Genomic DNA, 19,234 nt, shown 5'->3' on the forward strand with positions numbered 1-19,234 from the left:
TCAAATTTTTCAGGGATACAGAAAGGAAAAATCGGGGAGGGGAAATTAGGGAACACAGGCACCAATATAGTATGCAAGAGGTTACAGCAGGTAGCATACATGAGGATAATAACCTGTGGAACCAACAAGTATGGGAAGTACATCCGAGATATTCCAAACGAGCATAATCATGTGATCGCGACCCACACGAGCGGCAGGTAACAGCAGTACATTATGGGAGAAGTCCCAGCAAAAAATGTGTGATGGCAAAAAGACAAGGCATAAGATCACGCTAGTGAAAACTTACAGGGAACATGACGAGGAGACGTCACCATGAAACCCGTACACAGACCGCATGGCACAGCAGCAGATCACATGGAAGAGTACGGTATATAATGTATGAAAAGTAGGACATACGGTTTCAAAAGTGGGGCCAGTCAAGTAGGTGCATGGGTCCCCAGAAGGAGGAGGGAAGGGAGAAGAGGGAGGAGGGGGGGAAGAGAAAAAGAGAAGAAAGAAAAAAAAAAAGGGGGGGAGGCCCAGTATGGATCCGTTACGTTCACATGGGTGGTGTGTCAAATAAGAAGCTGACCGGAGAATCAGAAAGGAGCTGCATCCAATAGAACCAGGTGCGCAGATGTTTAGCTACTGCATCCGAGGCGGAGGAACAGCTCGTCAAGGGTCCGTGTCCTCTCAACGCGTTGAAACCACCCCCGTATCGTGGGGGGGGCAGAATCTCCCCAGTGCAAGGGGATCTGGGCCGTCGCTGCAGTCACTAAGTGGCGGATCACAGAGGCTTTATACCAAGTAATCAGGTAAGGCATGTGATGAAGGAGCAAAAACTCCGGGGTAAAGGGGATAGTGTTGTCCGAGAGGGTTTGCAAATACGAGTGCACAGTCGTCCAGAAAGGGCGTATGTTAGGGCAGTCCCACCAAAGGTGGAGGATGGAACAAGGTGAAAAGCCGCACCTCCAGCACGCGTCCGACACAGCAGAATTGTAGCGTGCAGTAGAAGCAGGAGATCGGTACCACTGGGCGAGCAGCTTGTAGGATATTTCCTGGTCCCTATTGCTGATGGAGCATCGGTGTGTAAGAACACACATCTTCCTTCCCACTGATCCTTCGAGAAGACCATGTGCAGAGAAGACTCCCATTTGCCCATAAAGGGGGGAGGAGCGGGATGCAAGACTGTCAGGAGGAAGCCGTAGAGAAGGGAGACGCCATGAGAAGGGAGCGAGGCGGTAACGCAGAGGCGCTCAAACGTGGTTAGTCCCTGAGGACATGATGGGGCCGACTCAAGGACCTAAAAAAGTGACAAAGCTGCGAATAGCGGAACCGGGCCAATAGGGTCGGAGGTCCCGGGGCCACCAGGTCCCCCAAAGACGCAAGACCGGTACGAGACAGGTAGGCACGAATACCGGAGCCCCTCGCTACAATCGCAGTGGGGAAAAGGTCAACACCCATACCCGGTGGGAAATCCGGATTATCCCGCACCGGAGTGAGCAGCGACGGGATGGTAGACAGCTTGGTGCCTCGCAGCAAGGAGTGCCAGACACGAAGCGTCGCCTTGAGAAACGGATGATGGGAAGCCTGCCTGTTGGCCGTGGGAATTGCCAAACAGTTCCTGCTTTGACTACCACTTCTTCCAGTGCTAGATATACACTGAGACAGATGATTCCAGGTGCACTGACACTGGAGTTACCAACCAATAGCTTCAGGAAACCCTTATCCAACACGCGTACTGTCAAATGTTGGCCGTGAATCATCATAGTTCTACAACTGCTCAAGAGCCATCAATTAGCATGCATGCAGGCCTAGACGGCCCATCAAACAACCGGGCAAGTGCCTAGTGGGCTGGTATCTGATGGCACCTTCCAAGTGCTCATATGTTAGACTGCATCATTGAGTTCTGCTGTGTGTATCTAGTGGGCTGCTGCATGTACATCCTATAGCGGTCACTGGCCTTGCTGATATGGCAATCTGAATAATGTTTACTTCAATTAAGCTCAACAAATGCTCGACAAATAGGATACTTAATGAGATTATGTACAAGAATTATATAGATATTATGTATTTTAGTACACCAATGGCATAAAATGATGAGCACCCTGATCAGATTAACATTCCAGGCATCTGTCAGTGTACTTATTCTTAGCTAGTCCAGGCATTATATATTCATAGTTTAACTGTATGGTTCAAAAGCCAAATTGATATATACAGTGTGAATTTATTAGACATATGGGGACAGATTTCCACTGTCCTAAAATACTAGGAGTACTGCATACCACTGAACAATAAGAAATGTTAGCGCTTGTGGTCAGTTTCCTTTTTTGTTAAGATGTCATAAAATGTCCTCTGTGTTAAACAGCTCTTTAATGAATTTATATAATAACAAAAAATACACAAGGTAACTTAAAGACTTGGCAAGTGCAGCATGGTGCATTGTCAAGGTCATTGTCACTTTTCCTTGTCCTGTTCAATTGCAATTTTACCCAGAGGCTGTTTTGGCTTTTCTCCATAAGGTAATCTCTGTAGACATTCTTCAGCCAATTGAGAATTAGACTCATTGTTCCTTCTCCTCGTTCAAAAATTCAATCACAGTTCTTTGTTGCAAACCATCACGCTCTCATGTCTGCTTGTCAATTACCTGTCCTAACGGTTTGAAATTCTGCAAGTTGTATGTAGAAAGGCTTCACTGCATCTCTCTGTATAAATACATTTTTAAAAGCTTGAAACAAAGGAGCGCATTTTGTAATTCTCCCATCAGTTTTACAACTGTTAGGCTATCAGAAATAAGACACGTTTTGAAATGATGCCCTTCTTAATATGCCTGAGTTTTGCCAGCAGCTTACCTTAAAGGACACCTATCAACATATAATTGCCCTGGAGACTAACATCTGTATAAAACTTCTATAGAATTATATTTGCTTAGTACATAGCAATAAGTATATTTGGTGCCACCATGGACTCCATGTGCATACTTGCAGTGCATCTTCCTAGGCTTGGCCTCTGGTATGGCTGGAATCAGTGGTGGGTGGAATCAGAGACACACATAGAGGATGGGTTAGCCCTAGGTAGACCTGAAAGGACAGGAGATGGGCAAAGAATAGGGGAAACCTAGGTGGGATTGGCAACTCCCCTACCTAGAGATTGAAAGTATTTCCCTGGAGCCCTGGGAAAGCCCTCCTTCTCCTGTAGGCTCCTCGTTGAACCATACCTACAGATTTGTAGGTATGGTTATGTGGCATCAAAATGTGGTGTAAATTGTCATCATACCTGCAATATAAAATATATTAGTCAGTTAAACTAATTATTTTGAAGTTCTCATGGATGTAGTAAAATGCAAATGGTTTTCAAAGGATTGGCAAGATCCACAGAACATACTCCACTGCAAATGTTTATTCTTCGGTATTCTGATGTCCTTAAGCTTCTTCAGCCCATCTCCGCTCAATTAATTCTTCTTATTTATATAATAATATTTTTTGGATAGCAGGTAAGTTTGTATGGTTGTTGAAGCAAGGGGTCAAATGGTCAGAAACAAGGAACTTCCCATTCAAATAGATAAGCCAGGTTTTCTGGTCCACGGAAATACAATCATGGGGCCTTTAACAAGTGATAAGCCCCTTCTTCAGAAGATGAATATGCGGTAATTGACAACAGGAAGCATGGGGCTAGAATTGATGGACCATGGGTTTGAGCAGACTGCCGTTACTTCTGTGTGGAAATACTTTGTTCCAATGACAAATGCACTTTATTGTGTATGTTTTCATGAATGACCACATGCTAAAGTGCCACCTGCTGAAACAGATCAACCCATAAATTAAAATATTCAAATACAAGTGTCTGAAGTCTACAAATAGATTCTCAACTCGGCTGCCATAAAAGTAAAATCCAAACTGACTGTAGCTTGATAAGTGGTCCGCTTGCACAGTTTAAGTCATCTTTTAGGTTTAGTTATTGCTGTAGTGCTATAAACAAAGGACCAGTATATCTGGAAGAAACATAAGATAGCAAATAAGAACCATTTAGTCTATGTAGATGGAATGACAACGAACCCTGAGATCAGTACAATGATAAGAAAAATATGAAATACTACTAGTGATTTAAAGCTACAGAAACGGTAACCCCCAAACTTGGTTCATACTGTATATCAGCATTCACTACCTTAGATTTAGACATATTGTGGTGAAAAATAACAGATCACAATTATAACCATGTGTTTATAAAAAATTAATTCTGCAAGACTTCAATAATACCAGTGGTGCCATGAAGTATGTATTTTTTATATGTCCTGCATTAAACTGAAGGTCACTTTAATGTACAGTATGTAGATGTATGGAAGATGCAAATAGTTCTATATCCATTATGCCAACAAATACATAGTAATTTTTAATATATTATGCATAAGAAATTGCTATAAGCAATGAATGAAGCTGTATGAAGCCATGCATTAAATATTCCATTATCATCAGTGCTCTATTTTACATTATGGGAAATGGGGTTAGAAGCAGGAGTCTGTACAATTATACTGTTGACTAATGTACAGAAAAGTATTTAGGGGCCATTAATCAACTAATGTACACATTTTTTTTAAATAATGTAGTTCAAAATAATGATATTGGATAATCAGAGTGTATGACTTTGGTGTTTCGCATTGTAGGGCAATTATGCTGTGTATATTATATAGAGATATATCATAGAGAGAAGAAGAAAATAAGGCACATTATCAAAAACAAGTAAAAAAAATATATATATATAATATAAGACACTACTGTTGGTACTTTTGGGACACAAAAAAAAACAGGTGCAAACCTGGCTAACTCCACCATAGAGTCTAAGTGTTCTGTAAATCTTCCATCATTGATATTATTATTATTATTATTATTATTATTATTCATAAGCTGCATTTAAGCTGCATTCAAGGCAGACTCACTGTGGCAGTAAGCTTAGTATTTTAGCCATTTTTAAGGCCCTTTTGCATTGAGCATAACCATAATAAAGTTATTGAACATTAACTTACCTGACTCCAGTATATGTTGATAATTGCAATTCTTTATCAGCAATTTTATGGAGAGGTGGATGGTAAAATGCAACAAAATATTGTTTTTCCCTCAGAAATCTCATGGTGCTGCCACAACCACAAGGGATCCTGGGTAGGCCCATGCAAATAAGGTCAATAAAAAAGGTGATAATTATTGACCTTATTTGCATGTGCCTATCTGTCTGTAGATGAGTGTTTAATAATGCTTCTGCTACCCCCTTAATTATATATATATACTTGGTTTTATGGGTTATTATGTTTATAATCAGTTTTTTGAGTGTACGAGGCATAAATAATAGCCTTAGATGGTATTAATAGATTTCCCGCAATGGTAACTTTGAGAATGCTAAGTTCACAGACCTGATTGGTCGTTCAAATTCAAAGGGCAAGGCCATAGGCGGCTTTCCATATTTTTGCTCCACAACTCTCCTTTTCTGAACTGTTTGGAAGTACGGCCAATTAGCAGCAATAATTATGGGTCTAAGTTTTATATACTGGTTAATGGAATTTAAATGTTAGCTATTAATCATGCAATGTGGTCTCATAATAATAACTGCCCTTAAATGAATGCCTACAGCCGTGAAAGTTGACATGCTTTCATGTTAAATACATGTATTTTAGAATCATTATTAATAGGTACTGTGTCATAATATTAGCTGTAAAAGAGCAAACAATTATTCACATAGCTCAGCAACATAAAATCCAGCTAATTAAGGACTTCTTGCATCCCTGATAATGGAATTTTGTTAAAAAGAACCAAAAAAAACATTTAGAACACACATAGACCTTCACACTTCTTTGGTGGTCATGTCATCTAGGGAAAAAGACTTAGCATTATATTTGATATTTCTGTGCCTTGCAAAATATATTTTGTTTATTAAATGCCAGAAATATTTTTTTTATATATTATTTCAAACTAACAGAGTAACAACCCTAAACATTAGGGTTATTGTAATGTCTCCTTATTGCTTCTCCTTTTAATTTTCTTTCAGTTGATGTTTTCACTGGTTCATCTTCTTGTTCTAATTTGATATTATAACAAATTATCAATGCATTTTTTTGCAACTCTGTGTTGCATATACTGAATATCTTGTTGCTTTACCTTTCTGGTTATCCTTTATGAAAACTACATTCCATTCTCTGCCCTAACATTACTTGCCAGCTAGAAATCAAGGACAAAACTTAACTTCTGAATATGGCTACTGAGATATATATATATGTTTTTTTTATTATTATTATTAATAATTAATTATTTTCTAATTTTTTTATGGGAAGAGTGTTGTGTCTGCAGCAATGCTTTGCATGGACTTTATATGTAAAATAGCCCTTCCAGTGATTAAATTGTTGCAAGAATCATTACTACAGGTTTTTTTTTGTTTATTTTTTCCCATTTGATTCTATTTTAAACATTTGTTATGAATAAATCATAGTGACTAAAATAAGTTTACTAATAACTGATTATTTCCTTATCACCCAAACTTCACCTTTACCTTGCTGTAATTATCATCATCGTCACCTTTCACATAATATCGTGAAGAAATGTCCGCCACTACCCTGACCAAACTTTTCTCATATGATTGGTGAGAAGCCACACCAAATAGGAAGACCTAACATTCTTTATCTATTAGTCTATACAAATGATGACCGAAGTGGTTAGGAATGGGCTTTGGCTGACACTTCTTGGAATGTTTGCAAATGTTGAACTTCATTCATTCATTCATTCATTCATTAACATGTATCCTTGTATTTAGCTTTAACGTCTGGTTGGGTTTATTTATGCCCCTCTTCCCATAACGTGCTGAAACCAGGTCAAACTGGAATCTTGCTAGACACATACTCTTCATTAGACCTTTCCTCGGGGAGTTTCTAGTAATTGTGCTTCTGGAGTGTTGGCTAGAAACAGTAAACACGTTACCTCTTACATTTTCGTATTATTATAACTTTGCAAACTCTGTGAATACTTATTAATTGAAACCCACCTACAAACTGACTACTTGTACCCCAGCGTAACATTGTATGGACAACTATACCAAACATTTTGTTAAATTTGGAAAATAAACGATAGGGACAGGCTGATGTAAAAGCAACCCAATAGTTACTAGCATTAAGCAGTTACGTTATATTGATTATGCGTTATAATAAGCAATCTGTTTAGGTTAATATACCACAATGAAATTGGTTCTATTTTCCTTACAGCTATTTGCATTATGTTCTGTCTGAAGTATTTTTGACCTCTGATAATAGCTGTAATTATTCAAGTAGTTTGGAACTTTCACATTTTGTGCATCTTGTTCCCTTTTATTTTTTTACATCCAATGCTAGACCTTAAATTTTAAAACATTTTTACTAAAATACGCCAACCAGTTAGAATGTTTAGTACAATGATTGTATTTGAATAAAATAGTGTTAGCAAAGTAATTAATACTGCATGAAACCTACTGTTTCTCAGAACAATGCTACTGTTTGTCCACATAATCAAATCATTTTGTAGTTTTTTTAATCTTTCTGGAAAGAGAAAGAAGTAGTTCTAGGTATTGAGGGACACACGGAAAAACTAATTTATCTGAAAACCCTAGGCCAATACATTACATTACAGCAGAGCTCACAGATTTGTGAATTTTATTCATATATATTAGGGTAATGTTTTCAAAATAGAGAAAGCAAAGACCAGCATGCCACAGCCTGCCAAGGCATTAATGAAGTACATTGTTAGGACTATGTGCACCTCAGGCACCTTGAAATATGTTCCTTACTAGTGTGAGAAAATTAAGAAAGTATTGATAGAGTGGGCAGAGAATGGTTCTCTATGACCGTTACATTGCCAAAATAATAAAACACTGACAGTCTTTATCTTGCCTCTGTGATGGCGGACAAAGCTATATATTAAAGTTCAAATGCTGTGCTTCTTGCATTTCTGATTCCGGTGGCTGGGGGCGATGGGTTTTTATGTCATACCACAGGACCATGGGTAACTGCTTCCAGTGAACAAAACACGACCGAGTTTTGTATGATTGGATCTATAAGAAACCCAACTTTACCTTCAGGTAGTACTCCTACTCCACAAAAAGTATAGACGTTTTAGTGAATCACAAGAATAGGAAAGCAGATTCTAGAACCAGGAGCCCAACAACATTGTAAATCTACTGTTCAGAATGTTCATAGTTTTTGTGGTAGGTCATTATTGTAGTCTGGGAATTGTTTAAAGTGATCCACTATGTAAAATAATTATCGAGCCCTAGAATAATTGGTTAACGCCTAAAATATTTTTGTTTACGTGTTTACTTCACAGGAGTCGAATAGTTAAGAAACTAAAAAGCATAAAGTGAAAATACAAACGCTATTACCATTTTTATGACAAATAAAATAGCACTCGCATTTTGTGCCAAATGTTAAGCGAGTATTTGAAGAAAAGCACAATGACTGCTCTTAGAGATGACAGGATGCAACTTAATGTGATTGATGTCATTATATAAATTAGAAGGGTATAATCATTAATCAATGTCAAATATCCATAAAAGGAAAAATACAGCCAACTCAAATAATAACCGTTATCACTGGGAGCACAAAATCTATTTACATTTTTCATAGCAAAGGTTCACCTTTATTGTATACAGCTGCAATTATTTTTTCCTGGAAAGTCATGTCAGGTCTCTTCTTCTTCTTCAATCTGAACAATGTGATCAGTGGATTATGATTGAATTTAAAATGTCAATTCTAAATGTAACCAAGCGCACAAGCAATTGCCTCCCTCCCAAGTGTCCCTCTTTTGGACCCCGATTTCTCTGTCCTTCTCTCAACCCCAGATCACCCTCTTTTCTAGGAGCTCAGATGACTTGCTAGGTTTGAAGGTATCATAGTGATCAACAGTCCTAAACAACAGAAAATGTGTTTAAATTGTGTAAAAGTAATATGGAGTCTTTATCTTAAAAAAAACATATAAAGAGTTATTATTAGGTCACAACGGCAGAAGAAAAGTCTTCATAAAGCCACAGGGTTTTTTTGGCCAATCTAGTCTGGAAAAAAAACTGAAGCTACTGAAAAGGAAAGTAATTTAAATTTGTTGTGCGAAGTTCTTTGGCATGTTCCATAATTCTTTTTTTATGAAGTTTGAAGTGAATGGCAGCTGTGTGTGCCGAAAGGCTTGAGGGCTCAAGAGCAAACAGCTATGCTGAGCGAAGCCTTTCTTTAACAACGGTAGCTTGGTGGGTGCTTGATTCCTTATGATTTTGCTATTTTCAATCCCTATCGGTCCAAACGCAATTTTCCATCATAACAAGAAGTAACATGGGTAGTAGAAAAATAGTTTGTTAATTGGTAAACATGTGGGAACTTTTTTCAGCTTTTCAGAAATAAAGCAAAATTGTTGTTAAAAAGTCCCAAAATCAGCAAGGTTTAACCATCAAAACAGCCGAGAACCAAAAATAAATAAGCACTGGGAATTCCAGCAATGAAGGAAATTGCTACCATTCCCTGGCTTCTCTTATGTGTCATCATCTTCTGCAAAACTGCATACATTCTGGTAAAAACCTGGCACTTTATTTATTTTACATCATTTCTGAGCAATATGCATTTCTACTGAATTGCTGTGATTGGAAGCGTAACAACTATCCGACATAACTTACTCGAAATTTTTAAATTTTTTTACATTTCTTTATTAGTTTTATAAATATATAAAATATATAAACATATATAACAATACAAACGTACTTACAAACAATTCTATTATAGGATGTTCAATAGTCATTTACCAGCAAAAAGCATAGAATATTACATTAAAATACTAACTCGTCATTTTAATGTTGTTCAGAAATACACAAGTCAGACTAAGAAGGGGCCAGGATTCATAAGTAGAGCTAAAGAACTATTAAACAAGTGTGGGAGAAGGATCACAATCATCTAATAATCTAATGTCACATTAACAGCGGAATTGCACCCGGGGAGCCAGAACAAATTAACTACCGCTATCGGGCGTAAAAGATTAAAGTAACAACTAGCAAGATCAGTGTGCTGGCCAAACTAAACGACATTAGCTCACCCAGACAATATTCTCATTAGACACAGTATTCAAAAACAAAAGCTTTTTTTAATCTGCCCCCCCCCCATATTTACTTCGCATAAAAAAAGCTTCATTCCAATTTGACTTCATAAGGGGTTCAAAAGGGGTTAACAGATCCCGGATGGTCTAGTTGATGGAAGAAGGGTTATGTCTGCCCCTTACATTTTAATTAAGGGAAGGCTATTGACTGTACATCACTTTGATCGTTTGCGATGGGATAGCAATAATAAAACTTGGAGCAAAAACTTCAGAGCAAAGCGACCAAAATATTCCCATCCTTGTTTAATTTTTTAATTATGTTTCAAAACTATTTTTGGTTATATGTCAAGGAACTTATATAATTATCTACTAAAAAAAACTTTTAGAACTCTGAAAACAGAGGCATCCTCTCGCTACAGGTATTTTAAATTAATTAAATTAATCATAGGCTTAAAAGTCTCAAGCGATCTTGGTTAACTTCCCTGGGTTTAATTAAAACATCTGTGCACTTTTAATTTATCGATTCCTCCAACTCATATGTCATGTTTTTAACACACCTCAGCATGCACTGCATCATTTTTAACCCGATTTCCACTTAACTGAAGCAATTAAATTCGCCCTGGATTAATTAAAACATCCATACTTTAGTGCTTAAGTCAGCGTGTGTGGCTTTCCCCTCATGGATTTTGAATGTCAGAGATTTGACACACCTGATGAGTTTTTTTGTCCTTCCGAAATTCTTTAACCGGTCTTTTACCTCAAAATTGCAAATAATGGAAATGTTCTTTTGCCAGTTTGTTTAAAGCATTCCTAAAAGATTGCCAATGATGTAACATTGTATATCAAATATAAGTACATTAAATAAATAGTTAAAATAATGTATTTTGGGTTTTTTACATAGTGACCCCCTCCTGAACCACTTAGAACATAAAAAATCTCTTTATATATAATAGCCTTGTCAACAAGGACATTGTCAGTCATGCTGGGTGAAGTTTAAGGTGAAGGTCCAATTTAGAAGCAGATGGTGTCAAGTGCGATTGGATATTTGTGATAAGCCCAGCTCAGAGTGAGTAGTATTTGATCAGAGTAATGGCTACAAGGAGGGAGTAGACGGGGAGGGAGAAAGAGATGGGCAGTAGATGTTGTTGTATACAATGAAGTTGTGTACATGCAGGTGGTAGGTGATGCAGAGAAAGACGTGGGGCTGTGGTGTTAATGCAGTTGGAGATCTAGAGGGTGATACTGGTGGACATGGATGGGAGTGACATGCACAGAGTGTTCAAGCGCAATCATGTGTTGGAGATGATAAAAGGTATGGCAAATAGAGTTTGGAACTGAGGGCAATCATAATGTTTTGGGGTGCAGGCGTTAAAACATAATAAAAAAAAGTATGGCTAAGAAAGTTTGAAACTGAGGTCCTGTCTGGTTGTGTTTCTGTGAAAGGAGCTGCTGAATAGTTGGGGAGCAGTTGTAAAGTAGGTGGTAAGGGCTGAGAGATAGTATTGTAGGGAGGGATCTATAAAATAGACAAAAAAAGGGAAGAGGGACAAAAGAGAAAAAATAATAGACAGAAGAAAGAGGGAGAGAAAAGAGGAGAGGGAGACAATAGAAAGAGGGGAAAGAAGAAAGAAAGACAGAAAGAAAGAAAGTAAGTGGTGGGCACAAACGTTAGTTTACCAAATAATTAACATGTCTGTCTATGTCTTAAAATCATTGCTATGTTGTCTGTATATTGATATGATTTACAAAGAGGTTATTAGAACAGGGTTATGGAACTCTGACATCTGCAGTTGCAAACAGTCCAGTATATCTATGTTATCTGTGTTCCAGAAATTTGGGTAGGTAGTTGTTCTTAAGTTGGACCTTGCTATATAAGCATTAGAAACACAATTCAGTTTATGTATAATTAGTATTTCTGGTGTAAAATGGTAAATGAGTTAAAGTTGTCATACTAACCCACTGATTGCTCAACTTTTCAGCAAACCATTTTATACTATGACTGCTCATTACACAGCCTGCCCACTGTCTTCATGGGACAGAAGATTAACAAATACATAGTTTCTGTGGCTGACCATTGAAACTCCAATTACAATGGTGCTATATCAGTATTTCATTACCATTATTATGATTTTATATTTATTTCCAGTAATCCCCAGAATTGCAGCATGGTTTTCATTTAGAATTATTGTCCACTGGTATAAAAACTATTAACTCTGTTGCAACAAGGACCTGGTACTATGTCCAAGAATTCTGGCAGTTGACATCAGAGGACAATGGAAGCATCGGCAAAGTAAAATCTGCAACAAATAGTAAATTGTCCCAACCTCAGGGATTTAATGAGATCATTTAAAGAGAGCGTTTTTACAGTATCATTATTTAAATTACCACCCTTCTGTGGTTCCGTTCAACTACTGTTCGGCCATTCCCTTTCATTTGACATCATCACTGACTACTGGCAGAAGGAACATTTCCCTTGCAAAAAATACATCAAATAAAAAAAAAATAAACTTAAAAATTTAAAGTGTGGCACAATACCAACCCATTTCCCCTTACCTAAAAAATTTAATTATGGTTGAACAAGGACATAGCAGAAATGTTGAAAATCCTGTGGTCCATAAGTTTCAAAATGTCTTTGTGCTGAAGGGGTTAATCATTTCCACAAAATTCTACGTATAACAACAACATTGCATTATCACCCAAAATAAGAAACTGCACAGGTGTAATTTATTCTCATGGAAGTACCAATGGAAAAAAAAAACTAGTATTCAACTTATCTAAGGTTGATGCCCATACACTCTCCTCATCAAATGTGTAAAGAAAAATGAAGACTTACACATGAGTTTCCAACAAATCCAAAGACTTTTTTTGTGTAGAACAAACTTATTGATTTTCACAGTCTCACCTGGAGACTTTAACCTTGTTAAAATTCTCCAGGTAAGACTGGAACATCAATATTTTAGTTCTATCTAAAAATAATGTCTGTGTGGGATCTATTAATCTTTAAATAGGTAAATATACAATGTATGTGATGGATAGATAATTATACATATTTAACTGTAAGCAGAAAATGATCCATATATGACAATGAATGACTGTTTCCTTACTCCAGGCAGTGTACATATTGTTACATATATATATATTGCGCAAGAAGAAATCTCTTTACATAAATGTATCACTTCAGGAAGACTGTTAAATTACCCCTGAAACATTTGCTGTGTTAAACTAATATAAACACCTCTGGTAAAGGTGCCAACTGTAGTATTTTCACGGATAAAGAAATGGTAGCAATTTGAGGCTCTGTGGAGGAATAAAATATATCTTTGTCCAATTGAGAGCTAAAACCAACAATCACGTTTCTTGGACCTGGAAAGCAAAGTGTATTAATCAAGCGCTCATGGAGACGCGCGCACAAATAGTATAACTAAGCAATTCACTAGCTCAAGACGGTTTGTGCGCTTAAAGAAGAATACCTAACTACAGAATATTTTGAGAGGACCCTGTAAGAACACAGATGGGCTTAACATTTAAAACGGTGCTACCATTTAAGCAGCTAACTAGGGACCCTATTGCCAAAGGTAGATATCCACGTCTGGAAAACAGAAGCTGGATCTATACAAGAAAAATACAGATTTAACACAGTACATCAATGTTATTTGGTTCAGCTGAAACAAATAATTCAATATATCTTACATTTCTTGGTTTAGGACCCTTAAATATCAGAGTTGTTGCATATTTAATTCTGGATTGTTTGAGGCCTGGAGTTCAGTAGATTTCCTCTAGGACACACACACACACACACACACACACACACAGACAGACACACATACAGACACACACAGACATACACACATACAGACACAAACACAGACACAGACACACACCAACCTATACAAGACCTTTCCAATGGCAAGCTTTTGTTCTTTATTGAGAAATCTCCAAGTAGATTATGAGAGTTTTATTTTGCACTTTAGTCTAAAATACTACCTAATTCGGGTATAAGTTGTGCTATTGTAATGTTTAGAGGCAGTCGTGCTTGTTTTGAACCATTAAAACCATATAAATTGATTAAGCATGAAGACGAAATCCCTGGGGTTTCCATAATGTAATTTTGTAATATTATCACTGGTCTAAATGAAAAGGTACCTTAACCTACGGCAAAATCTTTTCTAAAAAAATAAAATAAAACTCAGTGGGTAAAAGGTTATTTGAGAAACAGAATGTAGCTGAAAAGAGCAAAGAATAAAGGGCACTAACATAGTATTATGAGGTGCAAAGTAAATTAAATTTGTGTGTAGTAGCAAAAAGAACTCAGGTATTACATTATTAACATGAATACAACCCTTTTGGTGCCAGAGGCGTGAAAAATACTTTTCGATAACATAATGTAGCAGAATCATGCATATCATGAGAACCAAAAAATAAAATAATAGGTTCTCTTTAATCGAGTGAGTATTCGCTAGCAATGAATCTTGACTTTTCGAAGAACTTTGTCATAATGTTTATCACAGGCTAGTAAATAATACACCGGTATTCATAAATACACGTTCATAAAATCCACACTTCTGTCAAATAAACAAATAAAAGAGGTATATTCAGAAATGACTCATCAGCTTTTTTCTCTGTGCAATATAGAGATTTGGCTGAACTATTTTATTCTTATTATTGTGCCCCACAGTTTCCATTATCATGCTGCATGAGTTTATTTTGTGTGGCCTCTTGAGCAGAAAGAATATACATACTGTGATAAGAAAGCTAATTTGTATAATTAGACTGGTTGGAGAAAATGATTTTACAGGTCTTAAACAAATGGCAATTCTGTTTGCCGCTGCAGTTAAGCTGTAAGTCCCATAATCCTTAGCTATCCTTGGCCAGTCAAAAGCTTGTGAGGAATATATTTGTTTAGTATGATAGGAATACAGAAATAAAGAGGTCTGTGTAAGGTTGTATATAAAGATAAATCATATGCATAGCATAGAAGGAGGTTAGGCGAGCATTTGGAAATTAGAGCAGAAAAAGATGAGGGCACCGTGTTTTTAAGGGCTCTGTTGGTAAGCCAGGTCTGGACTGGCCATCTGGCACACAGTGCACATGCTTGATGGGCTGGTGGCCAATTGCACCTCGTATTGGAGCAGCAGATCGGGTGCTACAAGAGTAAAAAAAAATAGCATGCAGTCAGACATATCCAACTGTCGGCTATATTGACTTCATTAGTTGGCCGCCAGATTTTAAGTGCCAGGGCTGTCAGATTGCTGCCACTCCATCCTTGGGTGAGGGTCAGGGTCTTGAATTTAAATTCTGGAGGGTATGGGCAACTAGGGACTGGCATACTGGGCTAAAGATTAAAATAAGGATAAGAAAACACATGTCGCCGAGGTGTTTAGAATGGATTACCATGGTGAAAGTTGGGGGGGCAGTTAGTAGGGAGTTGCAAAAATCTAGACATGATATTACAAGGGAATGAATTGGTGTTTTAGTAGTGTCTTCTATGAGAAAATTATGAATTTAAGAGATTTTGCTGGGGAAGGCAATAGCTATTGGTGAGTGACAATGTGAGAGGTAAAGGGGAGAGTGGAATTCTCAACAATGGTGGAGATATCACAAACTGAGGATAAAGGAGACAGGAGAAAACGTGCTTAGTCTTGTAGATGTTGGGCCGCCAACAAGGATAATATTTTAGAGAGCCAGTAAGTGAGGTAAGTTCCATGCACTGGAATCCAAAGATTTTTTTCTTGGATCTCATTGATGTTTTCCAAGAGAGGATGTTTGGATAGAGAAGGGCAGAGTCCCCAAAACATGCTAAGGCACACTAATGGAGAGCAGTGGACAGGACAAACAAGTGTTGGAGAAGGAGATACTGTGAGAGGAAAGATCTGAAAGTTTCAACACATAATTTAGGTTAAAAAGGATATTGATGCAATAACAGAAAATATAATTTTTCCACCATACAAAACATTGGTTAGACCTCATTTAGACTATGCAGATACTTTGGAGGTAGAGAAGGTACAATTACAGGTTACATAATGAATTATGGGAACATGTCAATGCTTAGCCTTAATAACCTGGAGGCGCACTCACACAAGGTTGAGGGAGGTGGTTGCAGAGCCGTGGACAGTCATATGGGGCAGAGTTAGTTCACAATCATTATGAAAGGGGATTACAGTGGGCACACCTTTGGGGCCAGATACCATCCCTGTCTCCCTATCTGAAGATCGAGTTCTGATCCCAGAGGTTTCCAGGGTATATATACTGTGCATTGTTGCTAATTTCCACGTTGTTGATAGGAAAACAGAGGGACAAAGGATACACGTGCCCAGATGTCTTCTTTAAATACTGTGTATAGAAGAAAAAGAGCCATATTGTGTTATGTGTAAGTTTTCTATGCAAACCTTATTCTGTATGCCTCATGTTTAACAAAGGATGCACTTGTACAGGATCTCTGTTTGAATGTATTTTGCCATTCATACTGCTTTGCAGAATCAGTTGATTATTTAACCAAGGTAGACTTGCCAAAATCAAACTGCATTGGACTTTGTATTCCTTAGATTAAATATATGTGTTAGAGGTCATGGAGCAGTAAGAACAATCAATGAACAGCCTACCTAAAACCACAAGTGTATCGGTTGATTAACTTATATTGCAAATATAGTGTGCGTACGTAAGCATTTATATTTATAGGCTTTTTCTCTCTATTGCAGCTGCGTGTCCAGTTTTGTGTAGTGGAAATGGACAATACTCCAAAGGAGCCTGTATTTGTTACAGTGGATGGAAAGGCGCAGAGTGTGATGTCCCGAGCAGCCAGTGCATAGACCCTTCCTGTGGGGGTCATGGTTCTTGCGTAGAAGGAAACTGTATATGCTCGGCAGGGTTCAAGGGGGACAACTGTGAAGAAGGTATATATTTTTTTAAGGTTGCTTGGCACTGATGGTTGGAATGTACGATTATATTGAAGATGGGTCTTCAATGGAATCCATTTATTTTGTCAAATATAAAACACATATATTTTTCCACTGTCTGACAAGAGAGGATTTATTTATATGCTATTGTTAAAGCTCTTGGTAGTGGTTGGTGACCACATTGTCAGATGCCATCGACCTGGAACAGCATTGGGTATTTCTGTAAATTGCTTGCATTTCGGTCACCTGCACGCTGCTTTTTGTATAAAGTCAACGTGGATGCCTCATAAATAATTTCTGTTCTAAAAATATTTAATAATGTTATGAGGAACTACACATTAGACTAAAGTAAATCTCTGAAAGTTGTGAATAGAACAAAGTCCCCTTAAATACATTTTCAGGAAATTTCCTTACCTCTTCTCTCTACAATGGACACAAAACAAGTGTGCCCACTCTTTTTCCCATGCTCGAATTATTCAGGCATTGCTTGTCTTTCTAGATTTACACCTAAGTGACATCAATCAAAATATAACTTCTTGGCCTTTACTGGGAGGACACAGTGGACTTCCAGGTAACCCACTGACATCATCAGTCCTTGTGTTTAACGTTAACTCTGTTAAAGCGACAAAGTTTTTCCCAGGCTGAATCAAGGTGGGGCAGTAAAACATGGTAACTAACTTTCTATCCCTAAACAATGCTACTATTTTTTTTATAAACAGTTTTAAGTCAAGAAAAAGTTTTTAGAAGTATGAAGGTGAAATCCCTCAGATCTTTATTTATCAGCTACAAGTAAAATAACTTCAAAAAATGAGGACACAATTTAAAAAATTTAGAGGATTATAAAAAAGAAACATAGAGGACAATTGGGAAACATTTTTTGCAGAATTGGACCAGTGCCTGCCAGACAATTACTTCCTTTAGATAACTGAACATTTCTGTAGAATCTCATCAGAAATGTAGCACCTTAATGCTAGACATATTGACATAATTTACCTAACCTAAAAAAGATATATATATATATATATATTCAATATTTATATATGAAATTTATGTAGCGCAAACATATAGCAGATGCAGTCATGGGCGTAGGAACCGGGGGGGACGGGGGGGGCAGATCCCCCCAGTAACTCATGCGGGGGGGACCGATAATTAAGAAATCCCTCCCAGGGCCGTAGGAACCCCCCCAATAGAAACGCCGCAAATGCGTCCCGCGAGACCTCGAGGTGCGGCCCGCGTAAGATCGGCAGCCAGGGCAACCACACCTCGAGCCCTGCTACTTACCTGTGGGAGGGTCTTCTGTACTGCACAGAGGAACCGGAACCCAGCAGAGTTCACGTGACATTACATCACATCCTGCTTCCTCTGTGCAGTACCAGAGAACGCAGAGGGTGGCCGCGCCCTCTGCTGAAGCCTGTGAGTGGCATCGAGGAGCTGCAGTGCAGGTAAGGGGGTGGGGAGGGTGTTTGAATGAGTATGCGTGATTGAGGGAATTAATCTGTGAATGAATAAGTATATGAATGAATGAGTGTGTGTGTGATAGCATGGATGTGTAAGTGCTGGAACCTAGGCATGATGGGACTGTGATTGATGTTAGCAATCACACTCCTATCATGACAAGTCAGCCAGTACATGCTGAAACATAGCTAGCTGCCCCCCTTGTGTATTGATCCTGCCAGCAGTATGGGGTCTGCACATCACTTACAGCCACCCTGTACCAGCATGTACTGGCTGACTTGGCATGATAGGAGTGTGATTGCTAACAGCAATCACAGTCCCATCATGCCTTGGTTTCAGCATTTACTGGTTGGATGTGTAAGTGCTGGAACCTAGGCATGATGGGACTGTGATTGTTGTTAGCAATCACACTCCTATCATGCCAAGTCAGCCAGTATATGCTGAAACCTAGCTAGCTGCCCCCCTTGTGTATTGATGCTGCCAGCAGTATGGGGTCTGCACATCACTTACAGCATGTACTGGCTGCCTGGGTGTGATAGGAGTGTGATTGCTGTTAGCAATCACACTCCTATCATGCCAAGTCATATTGCTATTTTTTGTCCAATTGTGGTGTGTTACCTACTTTTATTAAAAAAGATGAGTTTTTATTATTATTTTTAAAGGTGGGGGGTCATTTTCGGTTTTGGCTAAGTGAACTGTGAATGTTTTGGTCCAGAATTTTTATTTTGGTGCATCCCTAGAATAAATAGAACTATTTCATTTTTAATTATCCTGAGTCCTGAATTTGTAGTCACAAAACTTTCTAGGCCCAGAAATCAGTGAGAGGAAAAG

The 19,234-nt window shown here is 38.0% G+C and overlaps 1 protein-coding gene across 9 annotated transcripts in view; it reads left to right on the plus strand.

Annotated features, from left to right (window-relative positions):
* The window catches only part of LOC149285889 (teneurin-2-like), a 771,075-nt gene that overhangs the window by 651,830 nt on the left and 100,011 nt on the right, over positions 1-19,234 (plus strand). For all 9 annotated transcript variants that reach the window (XM_089494756.1, XM_089494755.1, XM_089494760.1 and 6 more), the window contains one exon: positions 16,751-16,945. In XM_089494756.1, coding sequence (XP_089350882.1) covers positions 16,751-16,945 — 195 coding nt within the window. The remainder of the gene's footprint in view (positions 1-16,750; positions 16,946-19,234) is intronic.

Source organism: Sceloporus occidentalis, unplaced genomic scaffold, assembly GCF_023333645.1.
Source record: "Sceloporus occidentalis isolate IW3139 unplaced genomic scaffold, rSceOcc1.0.p SCAF_75, whole genome shotgun sequence".
Taxonomy (NCBI): Eukaryota; Metazoa; Chordata; class Lepidosauria; order Squamata; family Phrynosomatidae; genus Sceloporus; species Sceloporus occidentalis.